Source organism: Colletotrichum aenigma, assembly GCF_013390185.1.
Source record: "Colletotrichum aenigma strain Cg56 chromosome Unknown KSG_Cg56_contig01, whole genome shotgun sequence".
NCBI classification, from domain to species: Eukaryota; Fungi; Ascomycota; class Sordariomycetes; order Glomerellales; family Glomerellaceae; genus Colletotrichum; species Colletotrichum aenigma.
The window spans coordinates 3,957,711-3,981,714 of NW_023500907.1; the positions used below are offsets into that span (position 1 = coordinate 3,957,711).

The window sequence follows — 24,004 nt, forward strand, 5'->3', positions numbered from 1 at the left end:
GGTTCAAGTGGTGCCGGAGGGCGGAGACACGCTGTCGACGCTGCTCGAGTGGCCCCCTGTGCGCACCGCGAGGAGAAAGAATCTCTTCCTAGTAGCTCTCCAAGTAGATCTTGGCTGTGGCGACCTTCTCAATGGTTCGAACCCTCTCAACGTCAACTGGCTGGAGCGGAGGAGCCTCATCTTCTTGCGATCGCTGCGATCGCTGCGAGGTCTCTTCGGCGGCCGCGAGCCTGCGAGGGCTCTGCTCGCGGTCACCGTTCACCCGGGGGATCGGGACTTTCATACTCTGGATTAAGCGAGAGAAACTGCTGCTGCCGCTTGATCTGGGTCCTGCCTTAACGTCAGCGTCCACCTCGACGTGTTACCCATCTGGCACGGCTGTACCTGCAGAGGAGATACTGAGCTTGGCCCAGCCCTGGATCTTGCGGATCATTGTCCCGTTCTCATGGCGAAGTTTCATCGGGTGGTTTGCCTTGGCGTGGACGGGACTCAGATGGACAGATGGAAGCGGTGCGGTGTACAGCGGAGTGCTGCTGGAACGGCGAGGGGAGGCTTCCATGGCGACGATTGGGTAACTGGCGTGATGTATATAAGTTTGCTGATAAACGATCTGTATGAATGACGTAGAGTCCAAAAAGAGAGACGGAAAGCCGACCAGCGATGAGGTGCTTGATCTGGCGATGTGTCTGTGGACGTTGATGTTTCCCGGATTTCAGAGCCAAAGGAAGACGACAAGATAAGTATTCCAGCCACGTTCAGCAAATGACACTCAGCAAGAGATTGGCCTCCGGCAGGGGCAATGTCGTCACTCCTTCTGGTGGCAAGAGACATGTTTCCACGGCAACTGGCCACCTGCCAAAGCATCACGAGACGGATGGAGCAGCAGCTCCGGGACTAAAATGGAAACAGTAAGGAAATCTTTTCGTTAGGAAACCGAAACTAAGTACAGACCGACCGGAAGAAACCATAACCGGTGCGAAAATTCCTACAACGGAAACTCTTTTGTGGTACGCCAACCAATGCAGTGTAAGTCCTCGCCTCGTCATCCCATCCAACAAAATCTGCTTCCCGCAAAGTGATGATTGCAGATCTTCACAGATAGCCACAGGTCGGAGACTCTCCATTGCGGCACGGCGCAAGCATATGCTCGCAATCCCGCGAGCACACATCATTATAAGGGAAAGTCATCGTCTGGACGCCGGTGCCCAGCTAGTCCAAGCCATCTTCGTGGTAGACATGCCAGGCAAGTATGTGTACAGTAGGGCACCCTCAGTCGGCGTCTCTTCGCCGAAGGCGGGCATGTCGTCAAGACATTTACTTGATCTCAAGGAGCTTGACGTCGAAGGTCAGGGTGCTGTTGGCGGGGATGCCAGGCAGGCCCTTGGAGCCGTAGGCAAGGTGAGCGGGGATGGTCAGACGACGCTCGCCGCCAATAGTCATGCCGAGGATACCGACATCCCAGCCCTTGATGACCTGGCCCTTGCCGGCCTTGAAGGAGAAAGGCTTGCCCTTCTTGTTGGCTGCAGGCAGAGTTAGCATAGCGAAAATTGGAGCGTTGCCATCTGTGCTTACCATCGAACACCTTGCCGTCGTCGAGCTTGCCAATGTAGCGAACACCGACGGTATCGCCGTTCTTGACAGCGCGGCCAGAGCCGACCTTGCGGTCGTCAATGGTGACGCCCTGGACGACCTTGACGCCGACCTTGCCAGCCTGTTTCGCCTTCTCAGCGGAGCCGGTAGGGCCCTGCTCGAGGTTCTTGGCGAACTGGACCTTCTTGTCGGACTTGGGGGTGGACTTCTCCTCGGCGGCGACGGCCTCGCCCTTGTTGTTCTTGAGCTTCTTCTTGTCCTTCTTGGACAGCTTGGACTCGTCCTTGCTCTCGGCAATCAGGTCGTCGAGGCTCTCGGCGGCGCGCTTGTTCTTGCCCTTCTTGGTCTCGACCAGCTTGGGGGCCTCCTCGTCGTCGGAGTCGACCTCCATGACGCGGGGGTCGGCAGTGTCGTCGAGGTCATCGCTGTCCTCGTCAGAGACCTCGCCCATGGCGTACTCGAGCTCATCGGGGGAGAGGTCGTACTCGCCGTCCTCGTCGTCCTCGTCCTCGCTGTCGGAGCCCTCCTCGGCATCGATAACGTAGTTGCCGGTCAGGTGGACAGTGTGGGTACCAGAGACGACGAAGAAGACCTTCTCGCCCTCGGTGACGGTGATGTCAAGGGGCTGCTGGTAGTTCTGTAACATTGTTAGCGGGGTCCCTGAAGGCGTCTGTGGGTTGTGGCGCAACTTACGCGCTCGGTGTCGAGAGTGCAGATGACAAAGTTCTCAAGGTCGAGACCGTCCTCGTCGTCGCTGTCCTCCTCGCTCTCCTCGTCCTCATCATCGTCGGAAGCCTTGGCCTTGCCCTTCTTGCTCTTACCGTTGGGCTTGGCATCGTCCATCTCCTCGTCAGAGTCCTCCTCTTCTTGGGCGGCCTCGATCAGCTTCTTGAGGGCGTCGGCCTGCTTCTGCTTCTTGGACTTGGCGGGGTCGCTGGGGCCGCCGTTGGGCTCGTCGTCATCATCAGAGTCCTCGTCATCGTCGTTGGCGGCGATCAGAGCCTTCATGTACTCCTCGTCAATCTCATCATCACCGTCCTCCTCGAGGTCGTCGCCGAAGCGCTGCTTGACCAGGCGGAGGGTAGAGCGGGGGACAGCAGGGATGTTTCCGTCGTTGTCAGCCTCGGGCGCCTCGGTAGGGTCAATGGCGGCCATGGTGATGCGGAACTGCAATTGCACAATCAGTCACTGTCGTGAGGCGAATGCGCCGGGCGCAAGTAGCAGTCCAGCAGCGATTCGCGCGCTGGCGCACCCCAGTCTAGGAGCCCAGAGGCGAGGAAGATACTTACAGTGGCAGGGAAGTCGGGAGAGGCGGGAATGAGGACATCGCCGGGAGGGATCTCCAGACCGTAGAGAGCGACAGGCTGGGCCATTTTGCTAGTGTGTGAAGTGTTGCGTTAAAAGAAGTGAAAAGGATGCCGCGTTCGGACTTGTACTGGGAATAATTAAAACGTCAAAGGAGTCAAAGAACCGTTGACTTGGGAATGTCTTGTTTGGGTATCGAGGGAATTGGGGGGGAAGAGATGAGAGTTGCAGTGGAGGGAGAGAGAGATTGTACAGAGAAGGTGAGGTCCAGGTAGAAGAGCTTTTGCCTGAAATTTTTTTCCTCATCGACGCCTGCCCGGGAACTTTTTTTTTTTTTTTCTGGCGTCGACCCCACCGCCCAAGGCACTAGCGCCGCCTTATCGGTCTTATCCTGCCATAGCAACAGCTGCACAACGACGACCTTGACAGGGAAGCTGCGTCCGGGGAAAGAACTGCATAGGACCCTTGCTCAAGAAGAAAAAAAAAAAGATGGACTCCAGTTGCACAATCGCGGACGGTGAGGATGGTGATGGAGCCACCGAGAAGCATCCGCGCACACCGCTCTGTTCTTCCTCCCGCTGCCTCGGCGCGATCCAGCGCAGTTGACATGGGTCTTGGATAACGTCTGAGACCCGCTCTGATGCGATTTATTGGGAGTCTGGCCCGCCGTTGCACGTTGCAGAGGCAGGACATCCGGACTGGAATGCACATCATCTTCACTTCTCGCAAAGACTGTCATACATTTCGAGAGATGAGGATAAATGGCAGGATATCTGATGATAACTTGACCTTTTTTAAGAAGAATTCTTCCCTCTAAAAATCTGCCAAAACCGATTTTTCATAAAGGCTCTGAAAAGAAACTAGGTCTTCAAAACCAACAAGAACCCGCCGTTACAGAAGTAGGACTTGAATGCACACCATCTTGACCACGTCTCGCAAGGCCTGTTATAGATGCTCTGTCTCGAAATTATTTGACGGATGGGGATACTCTCCAGTGACAATTTACGAAAGGAAAGATACTAGGAAAAGTAGACAAGCTGTCTTAACAACTCCGTCACACAGCTCGCATCTCATCCCCTTCTCGATCAGACGCCCTTCGCCTTGCCTGGCCTCACGAACCAAGCCTTGACAACCTGCCACACAACACCCAAAAAGTACACCGTCTGCCCCTCCCCATAGAACTGCCCGCGATCACCAACATCCGCCATCGAACACGCAATCTCAGCCACCGGCCCCGGGAAGTGCTTGCTGTTCCTCCTCGCATATGCCGCGACGAGGTCGTTCCCATTCGTGATCCCACCTGTCTCTCATCGTCAGCAAGTCGACATCAACCAAGAGAAAAAGCAAAAACCTCACCACCACTCCATAGATTCCCATCCTGAACCCACCGATACCTTTCCCCCACAAACTTCGTCCCGGGATACTTCTTCCTCAGCTGGTCCTGCACCCCCCTCGGCCCGCACACCGTCCTCCCCTCCAACAAGCCCGCCGCGCCGCACAGGAAGACACCCGTACACACGCTCAGTACATCCGTCTCCTCCCTCTCCGCGTGAGCCCTCAGGAACCCCAGCACGTCCTCCTCCCACTTGCCCCCCGGATCCGGCCCGGGAACGAGCAAGATGTCGAGTCGGCCGGGCTGCACGTCCGGATGGGCAATGTCGTGCGTCGGCGCGATCCGCAGATTCGACGTAATGGGGAGCAACTTTGTCTCAGAGGCGGACGGAGAATAGGCCGCGGAGGTGATGTACGAAATCTCCACGCTGGGCGCCAGGTCCCGCAGGTGCTTCGGCAGGAGGTCCATCGACTCCAGGCCGAGGTACTCCCTGGACATCATGTGGAAGATGTCGATGCAGGACAGGTCGAGGAGTTGGACCTCTCCCGGCACAAAGACGCCGATCCTGACGACGTTCGTGTTCGCCATGCTGGGACGCTCTGATATTCAATGTCTAGTTGTCTGTGGAGGTTAGCGACGAATAACCAAAGTATTCAGATGTCTCACCTAATCTGCCCGTAAGCTGGAAACTCGAGTTGAAAAGCCTCTGCCGGTCAGCTCTAGAAACCACATGCAAAGGACCACCGTCGTCTCTTGTATCGTATTCAATGCCGCGACAGCCTCGCTCGACCACCTCACGCCAACCCGACGGCCCTTGTGGCTCCGGACGACGACGGAGTAGCCCCGTCTCCGGCCCATCCTCGGCCGGCTCTTACGGCCTCCCAACACCGTTGTGAGAATGGGCCGGCCGCCGTTGGCTGCAGGCGGGGAAGCTGATTGGCCATGGCATGACCAACTTCCGAGAGGCGTCGGGTACTGGCGGTCATACAATACTGGGCTGTCGTGCTGACATCCGCTGGGCTTAAGCACACCAAAGCCGACGACACGCGGCCTCCAAGTCGACGTCTATCGTCCGGACGGGCTGATGCTGGTTACGTGTTCAGCCTCATATCCACAGAAACGACCCAGCCGCAGCAGCTGACGAATCTGCAATTATCAAGCACGACGATACACACGAAAGCCACATACACACTGAACAGCGAAGGGAGGAATGTCTACAAATTCACATCATTCGTATTGGTGGCAACTGTCTTCCTATTGACCACTCCCCGATCCACGTTCTAGCGTTGCCATGATCATGAATCGTTCTATGTACACACAATTAAATATTATAGGACTCGTCCATTAATGGGTTCCCGGGATTCTGTGTGTCGGCCTCCCATCTGTTGGTTGTGTGGAACCCACTCTCAGCTGTTCCTGCCGGGCTCGTCCTGTCCCCAGCGGATGCGTCGTCTTTGTCACCCTCTTGGCATCTTTCTGCCTCTGGTGGTTTGAACATCGTCATGCTGGCGTGGATATGTCCTACTCCGTTCGTTCCACTCCGTCTTCCGTATAAGCGAATGCACTTGGACGGCTCTCTCGCTCGTCAAGTTCCTGCGTGTTGCTCCGAGAACTCCGGTTTGAGGCCCCATGAATTCCCAATATCTCTAGAATGCCGATACCATGCCATGCCATGCATATCAAGAATGCCCTCATCTATTTACACATGAGGCTTCTCAGAGCCCCAACGTCTTCAAACACGTTAAATCGAGTTAAAAACCGCCGTTTGGTGGGTCTTGCTAGAATTGGGCTGTGCGTCGAATCGAAGGGAAAAAATAAAAGGAGCCAACGCCGCCTATGCCAAGGAGCGCGGTCCAGTCGAAAGTTAGGTAAATGATAACAGTGAAGGGAATATAATTGTCGTTACGCCATTTCGTCTGCTGAAAGTGATTTCGCCCTTTGTCGGGTGACCTTTTTGCTGACCGAGTACACCAGGTCCAGCGTCCAGAAATGGCACAGCTGGGCCTGGGCGCAGGGGATGGCTCCGTAGATGGGAGCCACCAAGGGAACCATGGCGTAGTCGATAAAGTTCTTCTTGACGCTGCGGTAAGAGAAGTTCATGCCGTCGGAAAGACCGGCCTCGGACATCTCGCGCTGGCGGGACTTGACGCAAATGCGGTGGAAGCTCTCGTACAGGAACAGGTAGAGTGCAATCTCCATGAAGCCGAGAGTGCGCAGAACGTTGCAAATGTCAAAGATCCAGCGGAGGTGAGCGACCTCCTCGCTGCCCTCGGTGACCCAGACGTACAAAGTGGAAGCGACGACGAGGATGGTCATCTGCAGCGGCAGGAAGTGGGCCTCGAACAGACGGTGGAAGAGGTAGACGATGCGTTCCCAGTTAGGAGCCTGAAGAGTGTCGTGCGTGACATCGGAGAAGATGCCGCTCTCACGGGGCTGCTCGGGGTTCTCCTGGTCAAGAGGGGCCTCGGGGACGTAAACATCAGAGGCGTCGCCGAGAGAGGTGTGCAGAGGGCGGAAAGCGCGAGAGGTGTGCTTGCGCTCTTGCCAGAGCTCGACGACCTTGCGGAGAGCGTATCCGGAATCCAGAGCACCCCACATGTGTCTCATAGCCTGCTTGTACCGGGCCTGCATATCCGAGTAGAGTCCGCGCAGACCCTTGGAGCCGTTGCCGCAAACGTTGCTCTGGCTGACGGGGCTGAGCACGGTTCGGACCGTCAAGTTTCCGTTGAGCGCGAAAAAACACTTCAGGTACATGTGCAAATCCTCTCCGATAGCCTCGTTGTCGCAGTCCCAGCCACCGACGCGGTCAACAAGATCCAGGGGAACAGAGTAGACGGACGTGGGAGGCGCAATGGTCGAGCCGCCGTACAATCCAGACATGCCGCCGGCACCCCAGAGGATGTCGGCAACACGGACAATGGCGGGAACGGCGTGGGCATTGCGGTCGAAGATGATTGGGGCCGAGTACAGGGTGGTCTTTGCTGTTTCGGGGTATGATAGGTGCATGGTGGTAAGCAGGGCGAAGTAGTTGGCCGAGAGGTGGCTGTCGGCTGTAGATACCCCACGTTTTGGTCAGCGAATCATTCTACACGCGCAAAAATTGGAAACATTGACTGCGGCAGAATCTCTGATTCTGACATGCGCACGTACCGTCAATTCCTGTAATGATCACATCCTTGCGGGCGGTCATTGAGTATTTTTGGCTCAACTTGCGGGCAGCCCATGCCACGTTGCTTCCCTTTCCGGCGGACTCCCCTGGGATGTCGGAAGGGTGAACAGTGTAGTCGATGCCGCGGAACTTCTTGACGAATTCTTGGATGAGAGACATGGCCTTGAGCTCGACGTTGGGCTCACGCTGCTCCATGCCCAGGTAGACCTAGAGGGGTCCGAGTTAGCGGTTGGACGCATGATTCGGGGCGCGCGTCATCCAAAGCCGGCGGAAAGTTTACCGTGGTTGCGCAAGTGCTCGACCGGTGGAAAGAAGACAACATGTGGGAAATGGACTTACGTCGTAGCAGCTGCGAGCCTGAGGGTGCGAGGCAAGGACCTCAAGGGTCTCCTTCAGCGTGTCCATCTCCTCCTTGTAGTTGGGAATGATGATGGCGTGGATGACGCGGTCAGGTTCGCCATCGGCGTCGGTGTAGAGCTCGGGCTCGGTGTCGCCAGCTTCGCTACTGGAGGCGGAGCAGCCGTGGGATGAGGTCAAGGTCTCGGAGCTGGACAGGGAGGTGGAAGAGCCGCGACGGCGATGAGAGAACTTGTAATCCCTCAGGGTCTTGTTGCGGGCGATCTTCTTGAGGCTGCGGGTCATGTCGAAGACAGCGTAGCAGCATCGGATAGGGAAGGCGAAGACGAGGATGTGAATAAACAGGCAGTAGTATGCGAAGATGACGGTCCAGTAGCCGGCGCCCTTGAACGTCGGCGTGATGGCGCTAAGGCTGTCCTGATGCATATAATTGTAACCTTGTGCCGAAGCAGCTGATTCTTTCGAGATAACCCAGTAACTGAGAGACAGCAGGGCCAGCATGGCCAAGCCGCCTGCACGGCGCGAGGCCCAGGCGAAGAGGGACATTGTCGATGGCCGACTGAAGCTGTGTGTTGTAGATGGAGGCGGCGCGATACCAGCGATAGGGGCGTCGTCGACGGAAGAGCGACACAGAGGTGAGTCGTCGACGGCAGAAAGGCGACTGCGAGGTGTCTAATCTGTCGAGGCTTGGATAGGGAATGTGCGAAGCCCGGTTTAGGTTGCTCGAGGGAGGGCGAGACCAACAGCTGCACAAGCAACAGACGGATGAGGGAGAGAGGTACGGAGGGGGGAAGGAGGGAGTCAAGACCAAGAAGCAGTCGAATGGAGCCCTCTTACCCAGCAGGTCGGACAGCGGTCTCTCGCATGCGCTCTCTCTCTCTCGTCACGTAGGAGGAGTGGTTGGAGTAGTGCAGGTGGGAGGGTTGGCAGAGGGGAGGGGAGGGGAGGAAGAGAGAGAAAGAGGGAAAAAGGGAGGGACTGGAGAAAAATTAGAGTGCGTCTTGTCGGATGATATTCACGAGGAGAGAAGTGCAAGCTAATGGATACGGGACGGGACAGAGAAGGAGAAGGAGGGAGAGAGGTGCAAGGTTAGGTTGAGAGAGTGGATGGTTTTCTTGGTTAGGACAGGACAGAGCCAGAGCAGAGAGCAGGCCAGAGGACGGGACTGTGACATGGAGTGTGGTGTGGACACTCGCGCGCACACGGTACAAGTGAATCGAGGCCGTCGGCGGGACAGGGGAAAGGGGGAGGGGGGGGGGCAGCACTTGTTGATTCTTGAGGGGAGTTGAAGGTACTGATGGACCTGGGAGATGGGAGCTGGGAGCTTCGTGCTTGTTGTATTGGACCAGACGAGACCTGGATGCCAGGCATGTACCGGGAAGCGGGTAAGGCTCAGAAAAGGTACTTGTTTTATGCAAGTGCGCGCCAGCGTCAGAGCCAGAAGCAGGCCTGAAGCAGCCGCACTTGTTTTGGGGGGCCAGCTCGAGGTGGAAGTACAAGTACCCTCGACAGCTTTGAACTCTGAAAAGATACATCAACACATACACTTACCTCACCTCGTCCACACCGGGAGGTACCTACCTCGATGGAAACACTACCCATAGAGGTTATGCAGCTGTAGGAAGCAGATCGAAGCAGTGAACAGCACCTGCGCCAGCCAAAACATGAGCCAAAGCACTCAACCAAGACGACACAAGACAAGCAGCAGCAGCACAGCAAAGACGGCGGACGCAGGACTGCTCTGGAGTGGGCGAGGAAGGGGGGCAAGGAGCGTCTGGATTGGCGAGACGACAAACAAGGGGCCAACCCAGCAGCGGTGATGGCAGCCGTAACAGACTGGGGTCCAAACTGGAGCAATGGGGCCGGTCGAGCTACCAGGATGTGCCTATGAGCTCAGAGGAGAAAAACCTCGATAAAAGCGATGGGCAACGAGATGGGCGATGGGCCAGTGTGGCATTGGCTGGGCTGGTCTGGTCCTGAATGGGGGATTGATTGGACTGTCGATTGGGACTTGCTGCTGGGAGGGCATCCCATTGGCCTGTCACCGCCGAGCCTGAGAGAGGCCCCAGACAAAATGGGGATGGGTGTTGCCGCCGTGCGTGCTCTGGCTAGCGCATCTCTTGCCCGCCTTCGCTCACATCTCTGGTGGGCGGGCTGCCTCTGCCACCGCTGCTGGTGCTGGTGGTGCTGGTGCTGCCGCTGCTACACTACTGCTGCTGTCTGTCGTGCGGGTGCTTCTGCAGATTTGATGCTGCTCACCACAGTCTCCCGCCTCGACAATTGCGTTAGCGCGAAGTGGGACATTGGTTCGCAGATGGCAGGGGTGGCACGGCCGCGACAGGGTTGGGTTGCCTTGGGAATTTTCTGCGCCTGCACTGAATCGCCCCGCGGGAAATGAGCAATGAGAAATTACCGGCTAAGCGGCCACGCTTGCACCGCCGCACTGTGTACTTCCTGTCCAGCACCTCATCAGTCTGCTCTGCTGTGGGATCACCTCCAGCTCTGCGTGGTTGCCTGCTGTAGACAGACTCTCGACACCGCCTCACTCTCCGCTCTGCGCCCACAATTCCCTCTCGACCGCTGCGGAATGTCTCCTTTCGCCTGCCATGGCGTTCGCAATGCTGACGCCCAGAGAAGCTTCAAACCTTTCTAGCTCACTCCTACACACTCCTACACTCTCAACTCTGCACTCTTCTTGCTCTTGGCCCTTTGCCCAGCCACGCGGGGCAATCAACAAGTACCTTCACTTGCTCCATGGCTTTAAGTTACGGACAAGCACAGCAGCAAAGCCAAGCTAGACAGCTCCCCAAATCGAGACGCATCGTAACACGCATCGCGCGGGTTCCCCTTCAGGTATGTTGCTGACCGCTGCCGTAGATTCGTCTGCTGCGCTCTCTCGTCGTCGCCCGTCCTCGTTGCTTGCGAATCGCTTGCGAGTCGCTACCCGTCGGGCAATGGCTCAGCCGCACCTGGCAGCTACTGCTGTCTTCTTTCCGCGCCCGACTGTCCCAGACGCTGTTCTGTGGTCTGTTCCATCGGCGCTGTCTTGTTCTCTGCTGTTCTGGCCGTCCGCATTCAGATGCCAACAAACCGTGCCTTGCCTGGGCAGACTGGCAAGAATTTGGAAAGTGCTCGCACAGTGCGGTCATTTCCGCATCCTCCAAGCGGCGTCAAAACAACAAGAAAAGAAAAAGAAAAAAGACAGGACCTTTGGGCCAAGGACCGCTTTCTGCCTGTGCTAGGTTTCTACCTGGGTACCTACTTTTACCAAGCACCTACGCTAAGAACGCTAAGCTGCTGTAGGGTCGCTCCTCCCGCTCTGACGGACTGGGCTGGCTCTGGGTCGCCCAAACGGCATCCCCTTTGGGGGAATTGGAAAGAAAATAGTGCCTTCCCCACTAACAAATTTGCGATGCATCACCTGGGGACGCCACAGTGTTGTGTCCACCGCTCAAGACTTTTGTGCAAGGCACCTGGGCATGCCCCACGGCAACCAGGCCTCCCCTACTGCTCCCCACTACACCAAATGCTGACCGGCCCAGCTCTGTCGAGGTCCGTCTTCTCGGTTGTCTCGTCAGGGCCCGGAGAACAAAGGAGAATGGGACCTCGTTGCTCGAGTGCCCATTATTGTGTCCAACTGATGGCAGCTTGGCGGCCAAAAGCCGACGGGAATAGGAGGAATTGGCTTTGCGGAGATGGATCGGAGGAGGATTCGGCATGCAAGGCCTCAGTTTCCAGCGTGCCAGCATGCCAGCAGCGCGGTAGCGTTCACGTTGGATCCTTCTCCGCCGCAGGCATCGGATTTAGTAAGCTACTTTTTAAAGCTGCTCGGGGGCGGCGTAGTAAGCCGTCTCGAAGCTTAGGTTGACCACCTCACACGCCGAACAGCAAGCCATCTGTCGTCACGGGCGTCTGGGAGAAGCTTCACCCGTCTTCTGCCATCTTGCCCTGCTGGGAAACAGAGCTTCGTCCGAGGGACTGGCTCGTCAACGGCGGCGCCGACGCAGCAGCTCGGCTCGTGGAGAGCAGCAGTCGGGTTTGGCTTGGGATGTAAGTCGGTGAGGACGGTACCTGCCTCGTGCAAGTCCAAGTGACGATCAATGCCTTCCTCCTGCTGCCTTACCACATCTGCCTTGCTGGTTGTTGGTACGTATTCACCAACACACCAACAGCGTAAGGTAGCTCCTGTCAACTTCACCTCAAGCACATCATCCACCTCGGATCTCTGAATCCTTTCATCCCATATCCGCACCTTATCTTGCAGGCCAAGAGGCCAGTGCCATTGTCTCCCTCCATTCCCCGCCCCCAAGGCCCCTGGAAACAGCAAGCCAAACACTCAATTCCTGCGAGCCACCTAGCGTGCTTGTGCGCATGTCACCGACAACGATCCAGCTGTTTGCGGGCTACATGAGGTTTGCGGGAGCCGCTCCTCTCCCTTGCGACAGCCCGTCCACTGCCATACTCGGCCGTCTTTCAACTCGCTCCGTCGCCGGGTCTGCCCTGGCTGCTGTCCTGTCGTCTTACATGCTCTTCATCGCACTTGCGCCCGGCCACGAAGGGACGGTCTTGTTGTCTCCGTGAGCTGGACGGGCTGCGTTGGTGATCCTCGGTCTCGGAATATAAGCGATTTGCCCGTGGCGCGCATACTGCGCGAACCCGTGTGTGTGCCCGGCGCAGACGAGCCAGCACTTCGCAGCCACGCGCCATGGATCCCGCCATACGTGCCTCAGGGTCACGGAACAAAGACGGTTCCCCAGGCCACCCGCCGTGGCTGCACTTCTTTGCCATGCGTGCGAACCCGGATCGAGATACATGGCGGGCAGATGCTGCTGCTTGTACCACGCTACCTAGGGACTACAGTCGAGAGAGCTTCAGGTCAGTTCGTCGACCACTGCGACAGTGGCACGGCTAGCGTGCTATGCACTGCACTGCTGTCGCTTCTCTCCGTCCCGTCTGCAAGTGGTACGTACGCCAAGCGGAGCAAATTGTGGCTCAGCCAGGGCTAGAGGCGCTCGTTGCTATTGGCCACATCCTCGCCGCCGCAGCGTATTGGTGATCGCTGGCGGTTCTCCCAGCGAGGTTACAGTTGTCTGCTGTCAAGAAGCCAGCGGCTGGGGCTTGGAGCCCAGCATGGCCTGGCTACATGTGGCTGCCGTCGTCATCGCTGTAGCCATACTGCGGCAACGTCGTCATAGGAGCTGGGCGAGGGATGCCGGTTGAAGAGGGTCGCGGATAGAGAGACGACAAGCGAAATGCGAACGCGCCCACGCAAGCAATTCGCGACATGGCCATCGACATCAGGCAGACAGGGCAGGCAATGCCAGGCGGGACAAGGCCTCTGCTGCTGTCTGTCTGTTTGCTTGATTGCTTCCTTGTCCGCCTACAACAAATGTCATCCCATGGCATTCGATCTTTGACGAGACCGTCGCACGCATTGCCAGGGGTCACGACGATTGATTGCGCTCTGCTAAACTAGCTCGTGGCCGAGGCCCTACGATGTTTTTTCTTGGTCGTCCCACCATCGCAAACCTTCATTTGGTGCCAATCCCTCGCCGAGTCTGACATTTGCCCAAGCCAACCAGCCAGCCCAGTCACAGTGCGTTCCCCTCCTCCAACACTACTCGTCACCGGCTGGCGAGCCGGCCTGGGATCTCGTGGCGAGCCGGGATACCGCTGCTGCGAAATGATGGGAGACTGAGACCCATTCTCCAATTTTTGTTCCCCTCGTTCTCTCCTATTCAGAGTCGCAACCACCAAATGAGAAAATTTTGAAGCGCAAATCATTCAGAAGAGCGAAAAAAGCATGGCGCTCTGGCCAGGCCTGTAAGGATCCAGCCGCGACGGCAATCGGGACGGGAGATTTCGACCTGCAAGTCGCGTACGTGGTGGTCCTAGTCACACCGCCCGATATAATCATGTGCTCGACAAGCGCATATCATCATCATAATGATGGCTGGTCGTGGGGTTGAACAACAGCCATGGCACCACGAGGAGCCGCAACATGTCGTCCGAATCACCAGCGCCGCCAGCTAGCTCTTTCGAGGTCCCGCGCTCACCGCGATCCCAGCCATCTCTGATATCCGTGCCATCGCAGTTGATGGCATGACCTAGCGCCTCTCCTTCGCGCCTAATGAGGAACAGCAACGGCGAGGTCAGACGCGTGCTATGCTAATAGTAGGTAGGGCGAGAAGAGTGAAAGTATCGGTGCATGAGACTTTTGAGATTCGTATGCGACACGAGCAAACCAGCGAACATCTCACCACGGTGCACGGAGACGGAGTGGCGCTTCCAGGGCCCAAGGACTAAGGCAGGCAGGGAAAAGACGGCGGCGACCATCCCTGCAGCAGATTGTGCTTGTCCTTCCAGTGCAGTCCCAACTCGAGAGGTATCTTAATGGTTTGGGTACTTGATGTCTCGCCACGCCGCCGCCCTCTGGCCAAGTATCGCTCGGCTTATAGAAACGTCTCCGCAGCCCTCCGCAATTTCAAAATCACAAGCGAGTGCTTGCTTTTCGCCGTACTGGACGATGCAGCCTTGAGAAGAAACGGATACGGGCTTTTGTTCGTCAGCACGACGGGCGAGCGCATCGAGCGCTTCCTGGTTTTCGCGAGCTGGGTGTATCAGGCTGGAGACACGCTGAGGCGATGTGCACATCATCCGCTGCTTCAGCTGAGAAACGCTGATAGAGCAGAGGCCATGGCATCCCCCGCGAGCTCCCAAGACTTAATCAGCGGCGGCATCAACAAGGAGATACCGGTGCCGCGGACTTCCATGGTCAATGGGCCCGGTCGGTGACATAATGACGGTTGGCACCCAGCGCAAGCAACAGAACAAAGTGAAAGGGGGACGTGCCGGATGGTGGGGTGGACAAACCCTTGGCGGGCCGGCGTTTGAGATTGAACGTTTCTGAAGCTCCGAATCTGACTGGCCGCTGTGGGCCAACAAGGCCGGACCTGGAGTTCCAGGTTTCCACGTACGCGATACCTGACCAACCAACCAGTCCTGCCAGAAGAATTGCCCGGCTGCCAACATGTTTTCTCGTCAATTCCATCGGGCTCTTCAAGGAGGTCGCCGTCGGCGTCTTGAGGCCTGCTGGGCTGGGATCGGAGTCTTTGTGTCGGTTGTCAGTTGACACTCAACCTCCCCAAGACCGGCCACCCTCCAAGCTTGGTATCGCGGCACCCACGTTGACCCGCACCCGCGGATCGCCATTAACTACACCACATGCAGACGCGTCGGCGGGTGATTGGAAAAGGAAAGCAGGCCAAGGGGCCAGGAAGGCTGCAAAGGCGTGCCCTGCACTTCACATCCATCACACCACCAACGGTGAAAGGCCGCGTCTGGTACTGCACCACTGGACCCCCATCCACCTATGTGTGTCTTGGCTCCTTGGCTCGATCCAACTGCCATCGACAGTGAGTGATTATAATTTACTGATAGCGCATTTGTCTTGGCTGTCTTGGTGGTCCAAGAGACTCACAAGTAGCCAGTCACGCTTTGCGACTCTTATTGGCTCCTTTGCTCGATCACTGCCAATGTGGACTTGCAGTTAAAGTTGGAAGCACTTGACTCGAGTTGGTTGCGACCTCGGTTGCAAGGCACGCTGATTCATCATCAACAACGACGAAATCGGTACAATACATCCGATGTCGAGGGGCACTTTAACGGGGTGGACGGGGTTGAGCCACGGGCAGTATGCGAGCAATTTCGCAAGTATCAGCAGCGAGGCTGCTCTCTAAAGAAACCTTGCGCACCCTCTTGCTGTCTCGCTCGCAAACCACCTAACCCACGGCATGGTTGAGGGTTCGCCCTTGAGACATTCACCCCGTTGACGATGGGAGCTCTCGGACTCGTCCGGTTGATGAAAAGTGGCATGTCTCAACCTCTTGCGACTCAGAGGGTTCGCCCCAAAGCCGTCGGGCTGCCATTCTGCACACCCAACTCCCAATGAGTGTATCGGCGGACCCGTCTAGTCGGCCGACGGGGAGCCAGCTCCTGCGTCGAAATGCAGGAAACGATCTTGAAACAGGCTCCTGCAAGAACACTCAAAGGATGGGCACACTTTTTTCTCCACGCCGCACGCAAAGCGAACTCTACGCAACTTCCGCGCGTGCAGATTTCAGGCCCCGGGGAGGGTGGTGAGGAGGGATATGTAATTCGTTTGGGCCCAAGGGACTTTTTCTAATGTCCGACGGGTTGTGACAGGTTCATGAACTGGAGACAACCACCATCTCGTCGCCGCCCTCCCCCACCATTCCTTCCTTCAGACCTGTTTCTCGAACAGTCTGGCCCAAGCGACTGTGAGACAATCTACATCTGATCAAGTTCAGTGACAGCAAGCTGACGGGGCCCTTTTGGCACCCGCATGCCGCATGCTCCCTGACTGAGTCGAGGGGGAAAGGTTGTTCTGGGACATGTACTTCGTCGAAGGCACCGATGAAACGGCCTTGCCCCAGACGCCCTCCGACCAGGAAAAAGCCAAAAAAGAATCCCCCGGGTTTATAAAGTCTCACAAAAGCCAACGTACATCATCCCCGACAGCCGGACGGATCGACCAACCAGTCAGCGTACGGGGCTGACATTTGTCGTATTATGCCGGATCCGAGGTGAGACCTTGGGCTGCCCTGTGCGTGCGCTCTCTGTGCCTTACGGAGGAATCCTCAATCAAGCCCACGCACGCGTGCTTCGTTTGCCATGTCGCCGGACCGCTTGATCGACGACCGGCCATATGCCGTCTCGTTCGGAGTCCCCAAGTGGCGGCGGGCCGGTGACGGGGAACAAATTGGACGTCCCGCATGCCATGTCCCAACGGCCTCGGCAATTCTTAGCGGGCCCCGCGGCAGTCACAGTGTCACAATGGCATTCACAGGGCTGAACGGCGTATGTGTCGGATTGCATTAACATTCAAGCTCGCAAGCAACGACAGCGTGACGAAAGATGACGCTGGCCGCGCTCCCGAATGTGGCATATTGTAGTAGGTAGAACCAGCAGCCTCCGTCCATTGGAGACTCCAACAGCCACGCTCTCGCTTTCCATATCCGTAAACCCGCTGCTGTCCGTATCTGCCGGTTCTCGGAAACGCGGCTCGAGGGATTGCAACCCAAAATCCCTCAACTTTTGTTTTCCTCCGCCGGGGTGCATACAGTGTCCACCTAGTGATGAGGATGCCGAGATATCTTCGGGCACCTTGCCGCGAGAGCTCCATCTCCCAAGCGAGGGCGGGGAGCGGACATGTTCGGTCGCCCCCTCGCTTTCATCTCGCCCCGACTGACCTTTTATTTCCCTGATGGAGGACCTGTGCCGAGGTGAGATTCGATACACCAGGACCTACGGCGTCCTTCCCGCCCAGAATCCCCGTCCCCGTCAAGTCGTCAGTTCGGGTTATTCCATTCGTGGTCGGAGATATGGCGGAACAGTTCGTGGTAATAGCAACCATGCTTCATCTGAGTGATCACGGTCAAAGTAAAACCCAGCCCCCCACGATACAAGAAAAACAAAAATGGCCGCTCTGCGGTAGCTTGTGGCACAAGACGCCGGCCATTCTTTCTGTTCGCAGAGTGCCAGCCAGAAGATTGCGGTCGTGACACACGTGCTTGCCGAGGATTGTATCTGACACGGCAGGCACTCAGACGACCTTCTCGAAGAGCTCCTGGATTGGTTTCGCAGCCTGTATCGAACGTCAGCTTAAGCCTTCACACGGACAGCGGGTGGTGGACTGACATCGATAAACTTTTCCAGGTCCTTGTCCAGATTCGCCAGGTCGTCCTTCCTCTTCTTGTTCTCGGCGATGAGCTTCTGCTTCCTCCCCACGAGCTCCAGCCGCTGCTGCTCGAGGGTCTCGCGCTCCGCGCGCTCGTGGCCGATGCGCGCAATCATGAGGGCGTTCTCGTCGGCGTCGGCGTGCTCGGGGAACTGCGCGAGGAACTCCTCGACGGGGATGAGGGGAAGCTTCTGGTAAGTATGGCTGCGCGATTCGCGGTCAGCAAACTCTGGTTCAATGGTTTCGTGGCTGCAACGTACTCGTAGGACTCGCACGCCTCGATCTCGCCCTCGAGGTGTCGCTGTTCGTAGTAGAGGTTCTGCAGCTGCAGGTGCAGGCGGTCGACCTCGTGGCGCGCCTCGGCGGTCTGCGCCTTGGTCTCCCTGGCGGTGAAGTTGGCGGCGCGATGCAGGCCGCGGAGGTGCGAGATGTTGGTGAGCAGCAGCTTCTGCTCCTTGGAGAGGCCCGCCTGCAGCTCGGGGGTGAGGGCTTCGCCGGCCGCGGACACCTCGGTGAGGAGCTGCAGGAGCTTCGCGGCTTGGTCCTGGGCGTAGCCGGAGGTCTGCAGGACCACGGACAGCTTCGGGTCGGATACCAGGTCGTTGACCGCCATCGTTTGTGGGGGATGATGCTGCGGAGGTGGAATCGGACGGGTGGGAGATGATGCCGTCGATAGCGGAAGCGTACAACGCGGCTGAGTCGTTTGGGGATCGTGTCGTCGGTCTGGCCCCGGTTTGCGCGACCGCGTTCGCAAGGCTGAAGGATGGGATCGGAATCGGACAGGGGGTGGTGGTGTTGCTTCGGAGGGCGGGACAAAGAACGGCTCGGGCGTCGTTTTGGCGGGACGGACGGGGGGCCCTTTCTTTGGTGCAAGGGTCAGAGGTACGTACGACGGTGCGTGTGCTTCTTCCGGTCGTCGGGCCTCGCTCGCCTTGCTTCGTCTCGCCTCGGATCACAGAAGTCTCAAAGAATGGGGAGCTCAGCTAGGTAGAACAACGCAACAGCAGCAAGGCGGAGTGGGAGAAGGCGGACGTTGCAGAAAATTGGTGCAGCCGCGGGGACCGTGCCCCAGCGAGGTCGGGTTTACTGGTCAGTGGACGCGGGTAGCAGGACGGTGCTGCCGCCATGCCCGCTGGTCCTGCAGACGGACGGCGTGCCGTCCCACCCATGGGCTCTCGGAGGGTAGGTACCTAAGGTGTGGTAGGTCGGAGGTAGGGTCCCAATGTTTTGGGGCCGCTGGGCCAGTCAGTCATCTCAGTCATCCACGCGCGTCCCACTGGTCTTAGGTCTTAGTTGGAGGGCGGATGCTTCGCTGGACTCCCACGCTTGCTTGGCCTCGGTCATCGTTTCCTTGGGACTCGTCAGTCTTCAGATGGCTGAGCACTGAGCAGTAAGCTAGCACTACGTACCGAGGCGATGATGTCTGGAAAGGCAAGACACGGGCCGTGGGGTACGGAATGGGATTTCAGTCTTTGAGTCTCTACCAGGGCAGTCCTCGAACGGCAGGCACTACGGATACACTAAAGCCAGACATGTGTTGGGCATGAGATTGGGCGTTGTCCCGAATTTCGCTAGCAGGCGTTTATCGCCATGGCGCTTGGGGCTAGACATGGCGGCCTTGAGGAATTGCCATCACCAGGCACGCTAGGGGGCGGACGAGTATCGGAGTCTTGTGAGAGAGCGCGGATGAGCATTGGGAAGAGGGAAAGAGAGCGAGACTGAAGATGACAAGACCAAGACTCCGAAACGCACGGCATTGCGCAAACAAGTTTCTCACCGCATACTGCATCTGGCCAAGAGTCTCGAGCTACCTTATGCAGTATGCTCCTCACCAGGGATCGTCGAGCTACATGTGTATTACTGATTCTCAACATCCTCTGCCCTCCGCCGGGCTCCTCTTCAAGCGCTATCAGCTGCTTTATTCAGAGAAGTGCGTGGGGGGGGGGGGACGCAGTTCACTCATGCCTCAACAGGCACATACGCAGGACGTCCTCCACCCATCCGCAAGGTACGACTTGCTCCAATTGGGCGGTCACAGGCATTGACACCGGCGGCCCAGGTCCGAACCTGCAGCAATGCGGTGTCTTTCAGGGCTGTCTGTCTTGGGTTGCACAACCTAGGGATTGGGACGGGACTGTCTCCCCCAAATCCCAAATCCAATGAATGCATGGCGGCATGGATGTCGAATGACGCTATTGGTGGCGCGCCTGATCCGCCACGATGCGCGCTGGGCCGAACTTTACCGGACGTCCATTCAGAGAGGGCCAGAGGGCCGTCCCTCCTCATCCGTGGCCCATGAGTGCATTCTTCCCATTTCCGCATTGCGCGCGGGAGGATCCCTTTTCTGGGCAGTCCATGTGCTGTTAGCCTGCTACAGACCTTTTGTCGTTGTTGTTTTTGCGCTGCTGGACATGTCCATACAGGCTTCGTATGCAATCTTAAAACCCACCTTAGCAAGCGTCGAGAACCTAGCAGCAAGAAGTAGTAGTAGCCATGCAGTAAGTTTTTAAGCAATGCAAAGCGAAAGGCGAAGCGGCAGACGAGTCCAAAGACGTTCCTTTTGCCGTTTGTTTTCTCCCACTTCCCTCCGGTGCGGATCTCTCTTCTCCTCCTCTTCCCCATCCCCCCCCATGACCATTTCGTCCACCTGCTCCGAGACCGAAGAGAGACCCCGGTCGTGTGCTCGTGTATTCGTAAAGTAATCTATTCTCCTCCTCCAGCTCCTCGCCCAGCCTTTTTGGCGGGCTTGTTGGTCCTATTCATCTCCTTCGTTGTAAATTCTTTTCTCTCTCAATCTCGACTTCTCATCCTTCTTCCATCCTCTCTTGTGTCTATGGTTCTGTCCGGCCGGCCTTCGGTGACCGACAAATCATCCGTGCCGTCCTTTTTGCGTATTCGCCGCACGACTCGGCTCCTAACGTTGGAGACCGCCACAAACAACAAAGCACTGTAGCAGCGGCAATAGCAACAGCAGCAGCAGCAGCAGCAGCAACGATAGCAACAGTAATCCGTCTCATAATTGCGCTCGAATCCGCTCAACCGCTCTCTGTCTCTCGCCCCTGCTCCCGTCCTCCCAAAGCTCCATCCCTATCTTCCCGATCTGAGGCACATACATACCAAAAGGCTGGACGAACGAAGACTACTTCACACCCACACACGTGCAAACAACCTCCTGCAGTCTCACACACAGGGAGCAAAGCAGCATTCACAAGCCAGTCGCCCCAAGAAAGTCACAGTTCGCCTCCTCCTGTTCCTCGTCTCGCCGCCCCCGGGCTGCTGCCACACACCACTCTTCAGGGTCCAGGCATCTTACGGATCTGCACGTCTTTTTACCTCTAGCTGCGCACTCTCTTGGCCCCCGGACCAATCACTACCGCATTGTTGAGATCCCGCCCGCAAATCGGCCCCCCTCCTCCCTCAACAGACTAGAAGCATTTCATTTCGTGGAGAAGCCAAGGAAGGAAAGGAAAAAACCGATAGCATAGCGCCCAAAATCCGCTCTTCCGCCGTGTCCCACTCACACACAAACCCCCCCCCATTCTCGCTGGGCCCCCCCTTCGGACTTTGAGTATAAGCCAATTGATTCCCTCGCCTCCCACCCGTGGCTTCGCAAGTCAACACCGACGGCTCGCCGCAACTGCAACCCACCACAACTAAACACAACCTCCAAAGCAGAGCCGCCATCGTTTCTGCTGCAATATACCGGGTGCAACCTGTTGCTTGCCAGCCCCAGAACTCCAACACTACGGTAGCTTTTACTCGTTACAGACCGGCGGAGACTTAATCGGCTGCAGGCGTTTGTTTGTATCCCTTCCTGCCGAGGCCGAACCCCTCGAGCTTGGGAAACGACTTCTGTATCGTTTAAAACACAGTAGAGTAATGGACCCCCTCGTCAACATGACCTCGCTCAAGTCCCCCTGCTCCGGCGCCGCCGTCCACGACGACGAAGACATCGCCGTGGCCACCACCTCCGGAGCCCAGCCCGAAGGCACCGAACTCGCCCGCAGACGACGACACTCTTTCTTCATCCCTAGACGCAAGTCAATCGTCAGCCACATCATGGACGGAGAGGAGCATCTGCTGTTGAAGGTGAGTTCTGAGGCGGTGGTTGTAGTTGCGGTTGCAAGGGTGTTTTGTTTTGTTTGGTTACACCTCCCCCACTACACCCGAGCATCGGACCAAGAGAGAAATGACTGACATGTGCTTCGTTACACCAAATTCAGGTTGACCTCTTCCTCACAGAGCTCGAGCGTCGCCTCGAATTCATTGAAGAATACGGCGAGCTCACCTTCGACTCTAGCATATCCCGCGCCTTCTCCACCCTCCAGACCGTCCGCGCACGATGCTCCCACGCCTCGGAGGAAGTCCTCGGCGCAGGCCGCAGGCGCCTGCACATCATGGTCGAGACCTTGGAAGCCCGCTACCAGGACGCCCTCGCCTCCGCCGAGTCCCTGAACGAAAAGGCCCGCGTCGGCATCGAGCTGCTCGACGACATGCTCACCGAGTACGAGAGCCGCGCTTACAAGCTTCGCGAGCAGAGCCTGGCCAGCGCTACGAGCGCCGCCGGAGCCTTCATGTCCGAGGGACGCAGGGTCGTCGACGGCGGTATCGAGCTCGCCCGCGAGGTCGTGGATGAGAGTATCGGGCGGGCCAAGCGTGCGGCGGAGAGCCTCGAGGAGACGATTGAGCGTGCCATTGAACGCGCGAGGACGACAAAGCTGATCACCTACGACGACCTGCCCATGCCGTGGCGCATCAACCCGCACATCCGCAACGGCTACCGCTTTACCGAGTCCAAGCTGGAGTGCATCTGGTCCGCCTTTGGCGTCTCAAACGAGCTCGTCAACATCTGGTCTCACGCCATCGGCCTGTTCATCGTCCTGGCCGTCGCTCTCTACTTCTACCCCCGCAACGTCAACTTCTCCCTCAGCACCAAGACCGACATCTTCATCGCCGCCGTCTTCTTCTTCACCGCGTGCCTGACGCTGGTCTGCTCGACCATCTGGCACACCATGAACGCCGTCGCGGACGTCGACGCAATCTCCATCTTTGCGTGTGTCGACTACACCGGCATCTCCCTGCTGATCGCCGCATCCATCGTGACCACCGAATACACCGCCTTCTACTGCGACCCCGTCAGCCGCTGGACGTACATGTCGACCACCGCCTTCCTCGGCATCGGCGGCGTCATCCTCCCCTGGCACCCCACCTTCAACGGAGCAGACATGGCGTGGGCCCGCGTTGCGTTCTTCGTCGGCCTTGGCGCCACCGGTTTCCTGCCCATCCTGCAGCTGTACTTCTCCCACGGCCCAGACTTTGTGTGGACCTTTTACACGCCCATCGCAAAGTCCATCTTCGTCTACCTCCTGGGCGCCTTCGTGTACGCCAGCAAGATCCCCGAGAGGTGGTGTCCCGGCATGTTCGATTACATCGGCGGCAGCCACAACCTGTGGCATCTGGCCGTTCTCGGCGGTATCCTGTTCCACTACACGGCCATGCAGTCCTTCTTTGCGGATGCTTTCCGCCGCGCCGAGGCAGAGTGCTCCATCTACTGAGTGAGGCACCTGCGTCTTTGGCAACGGCGATTTCATGCAGTTGTCGTTGATGGTTCCTGCAGTGAGCTGTCAATGGCCATATTAAGTCCGGCTTCGAGCCAAGGCACTCCACGGCATGCCAGCACCCGTCCAAAGGAGGGCATAGAATCTCTCCGGGTACGCCTCGATCGCCGTGGGGAAAGCCACCCGAACTCACAAAAGTCTCGATTAGGTCGAGCCCCCCATTATTAAACTCCTCCAAGACATGCTATATGCCGGTTGACGACCAAATATCCAAGTCCAGGGACTATTGAAACTCTGGGTGATGATAAGAAAAGGCTATGACGAGGCATAATGTTCCAACCCAGGCGGCACGCTTCAGGACGCCTGTATTGCTTCGACCTCTTTGCGACTAGCGATTGTAGAAGCGGACCCGATAGAGTAGAGTGCGTTCCGTCAGCATACAGAGGCGTAGGAGCCACGTTACATGTGAATAGTAATATAAATGGATACCCTATGTCTATGATCCCGAGACTTCTGTTGCGTTGTGTATAGATGAGTAGAGACGAGTTCACGTTAGATGCATTTGTGAGTCTGCAATCGAATTGTCAATCTACTCTTTCCGTCTTCGAATGTCTGCCATCCAGATGGATTCGATCAAGCCACCCGTCCCAGCCTTCACGACATGCCTGGCCTGGAAGATTGGCCTCGCTGGCTTTAGTCACCGAATTCTGGTCTCCGACATGATGCCAGCCTTTTCCAGTGTTGTCCATATGCGAAACCCCCCTTAGAGCCCGAGGCTGGGCCTCGCATTTCAACGCCGTCTGTTGGCCGCAACTCTAGGAGACCAGATATACGCGGAGGCAGTCGACTATGGCACAAGGATACATCAGAAAGCGTTGCTGTCGTGTCGCCCAAGTTGGGCATTCGAGGATGCTGCTTCAGAATCTAGTAGC

At 57.4% G+C, this 24,004-nt stretch overlaps 6 protein-coding genes across 6 annotated transcripts; 1 reads left to right on the top strand and 5 right to left on the bottom strand.

Annotated features, from left to right (window-relative positions):
* Window positions 1-88: 88 nt before the first annotated feature.
* Window positions 89-559, bottom strand: CGCA056_v001043 (uncharacterized protein; the record flags this gene model as incomplete). Its single annotated transcript, XM_037316304.1, has 2 exons — window positions 89-330; window positions 385-559. 2 exons carry the CDS (start codon window positions 557-559, stop codon window positions 89-91), a joined length of 417 nt encoding a protein of 138 aa, XP_037185933.1.
* A 755-nt stretch (window positions 560-1,314) lies between these two features.
* FPR4 (FK506-binding protein 4) lies at window positions 1,315-2,963 on the bottom strand (the record flags this gene model as incomplete). The annotated part of the gene is made up of 4 exons (XM_037316305.1): window positions 1,315-1,520; window positions 1,573-2,227; window positions 2,284-2,757; window positions 2,880-2,963. The coding sequence occupies 4 exons, from the start codon at window positions 2,961-2,963 to the stop codon at window positions 1,315-1,317; spliced, it is 1,419 nt and encodes a 472-aa protein (XP_037185926.1).
* A 1,017-nt stretch (window positions 2,964-3,980) lies between these two features.
* CGCA056_v001045 (uncharacterized protein) lies at window positions 3,981-4,816 on the bottom strand (the record flags this gene model as incomplete). Its single annotated transcript, XM_037316306.1, has 2 exons — window positions 3,981-4,195; window positions 4,411-4,816. The coding sequence occupies 2 exons, from the start codon at window positions 4,814-4,816 to the stop codon at window positions 3,981-3,983; spliced, it is 621 nt and encodes a 206-aa protein (XP_037185927.1).
* A 1,314-nt stretch (window positions 4,817-6,130) lies between these two features.
* Window positions 6,131-8,300, bottom strand: CGCA056_v001046 (uncharacterized protein; the record flags this gene model as incomplete). The annotated part of the gene is made up of 3 exons (XM_037316307.1): window positions 6,131-7,278; window positions 7,379-7,604; window positions 7,737-8,300. 3 exons carry the CDS (start codon window positions 8,298-8,300, stop codon window positions 6,131-6,133), a joined length of 1,938 nt encoding a protein of 645 aa, XP_037185928.1.
* Window positions 8,301-17,379: 9,079 nt separating this feature from the next.
* CGCA056_v001047 (putative THOC5 family protein) lies at window positions 17,380-18,127 on the bottom strand (the record flags this gene model as incomplete). The annotated part of the gene is made up of 3 exons (XM_037316308.1): window positions 17,380-17,421; window positions 17,475-17,718; window positions 17,775-18,127. 3 exons carry the CDS (start codon window positions 18,125-18,127, stop codon window positions 17,380-17,382), a joined length of 639 nt encoding a protein of 212 aa, XP_037185929.1.
* A 3,284-nt stretch (window positions 18,128-21,411) lies between these two features.
* On the top strand, window positions 21,412-23,069 carry CGCA056_v001048 (Uncharacterized protein; the record flags this gene model as incomplete). The annotated part of the gene is made up of 2 exons (XM_037316309.1): window positions 21,412-21,603; window positions 21,738-23,069. 2 exons carry the CDS (start codon window positions 21,412-21,414, stop codon window positions 23,067-23,069), a joined length of 1,524 nt encoding a protein of 507 aa, XP_037185936.1.
* Between the last annotated feature and the right edge of the window lie 935 nt (window positions 23,070-24,004).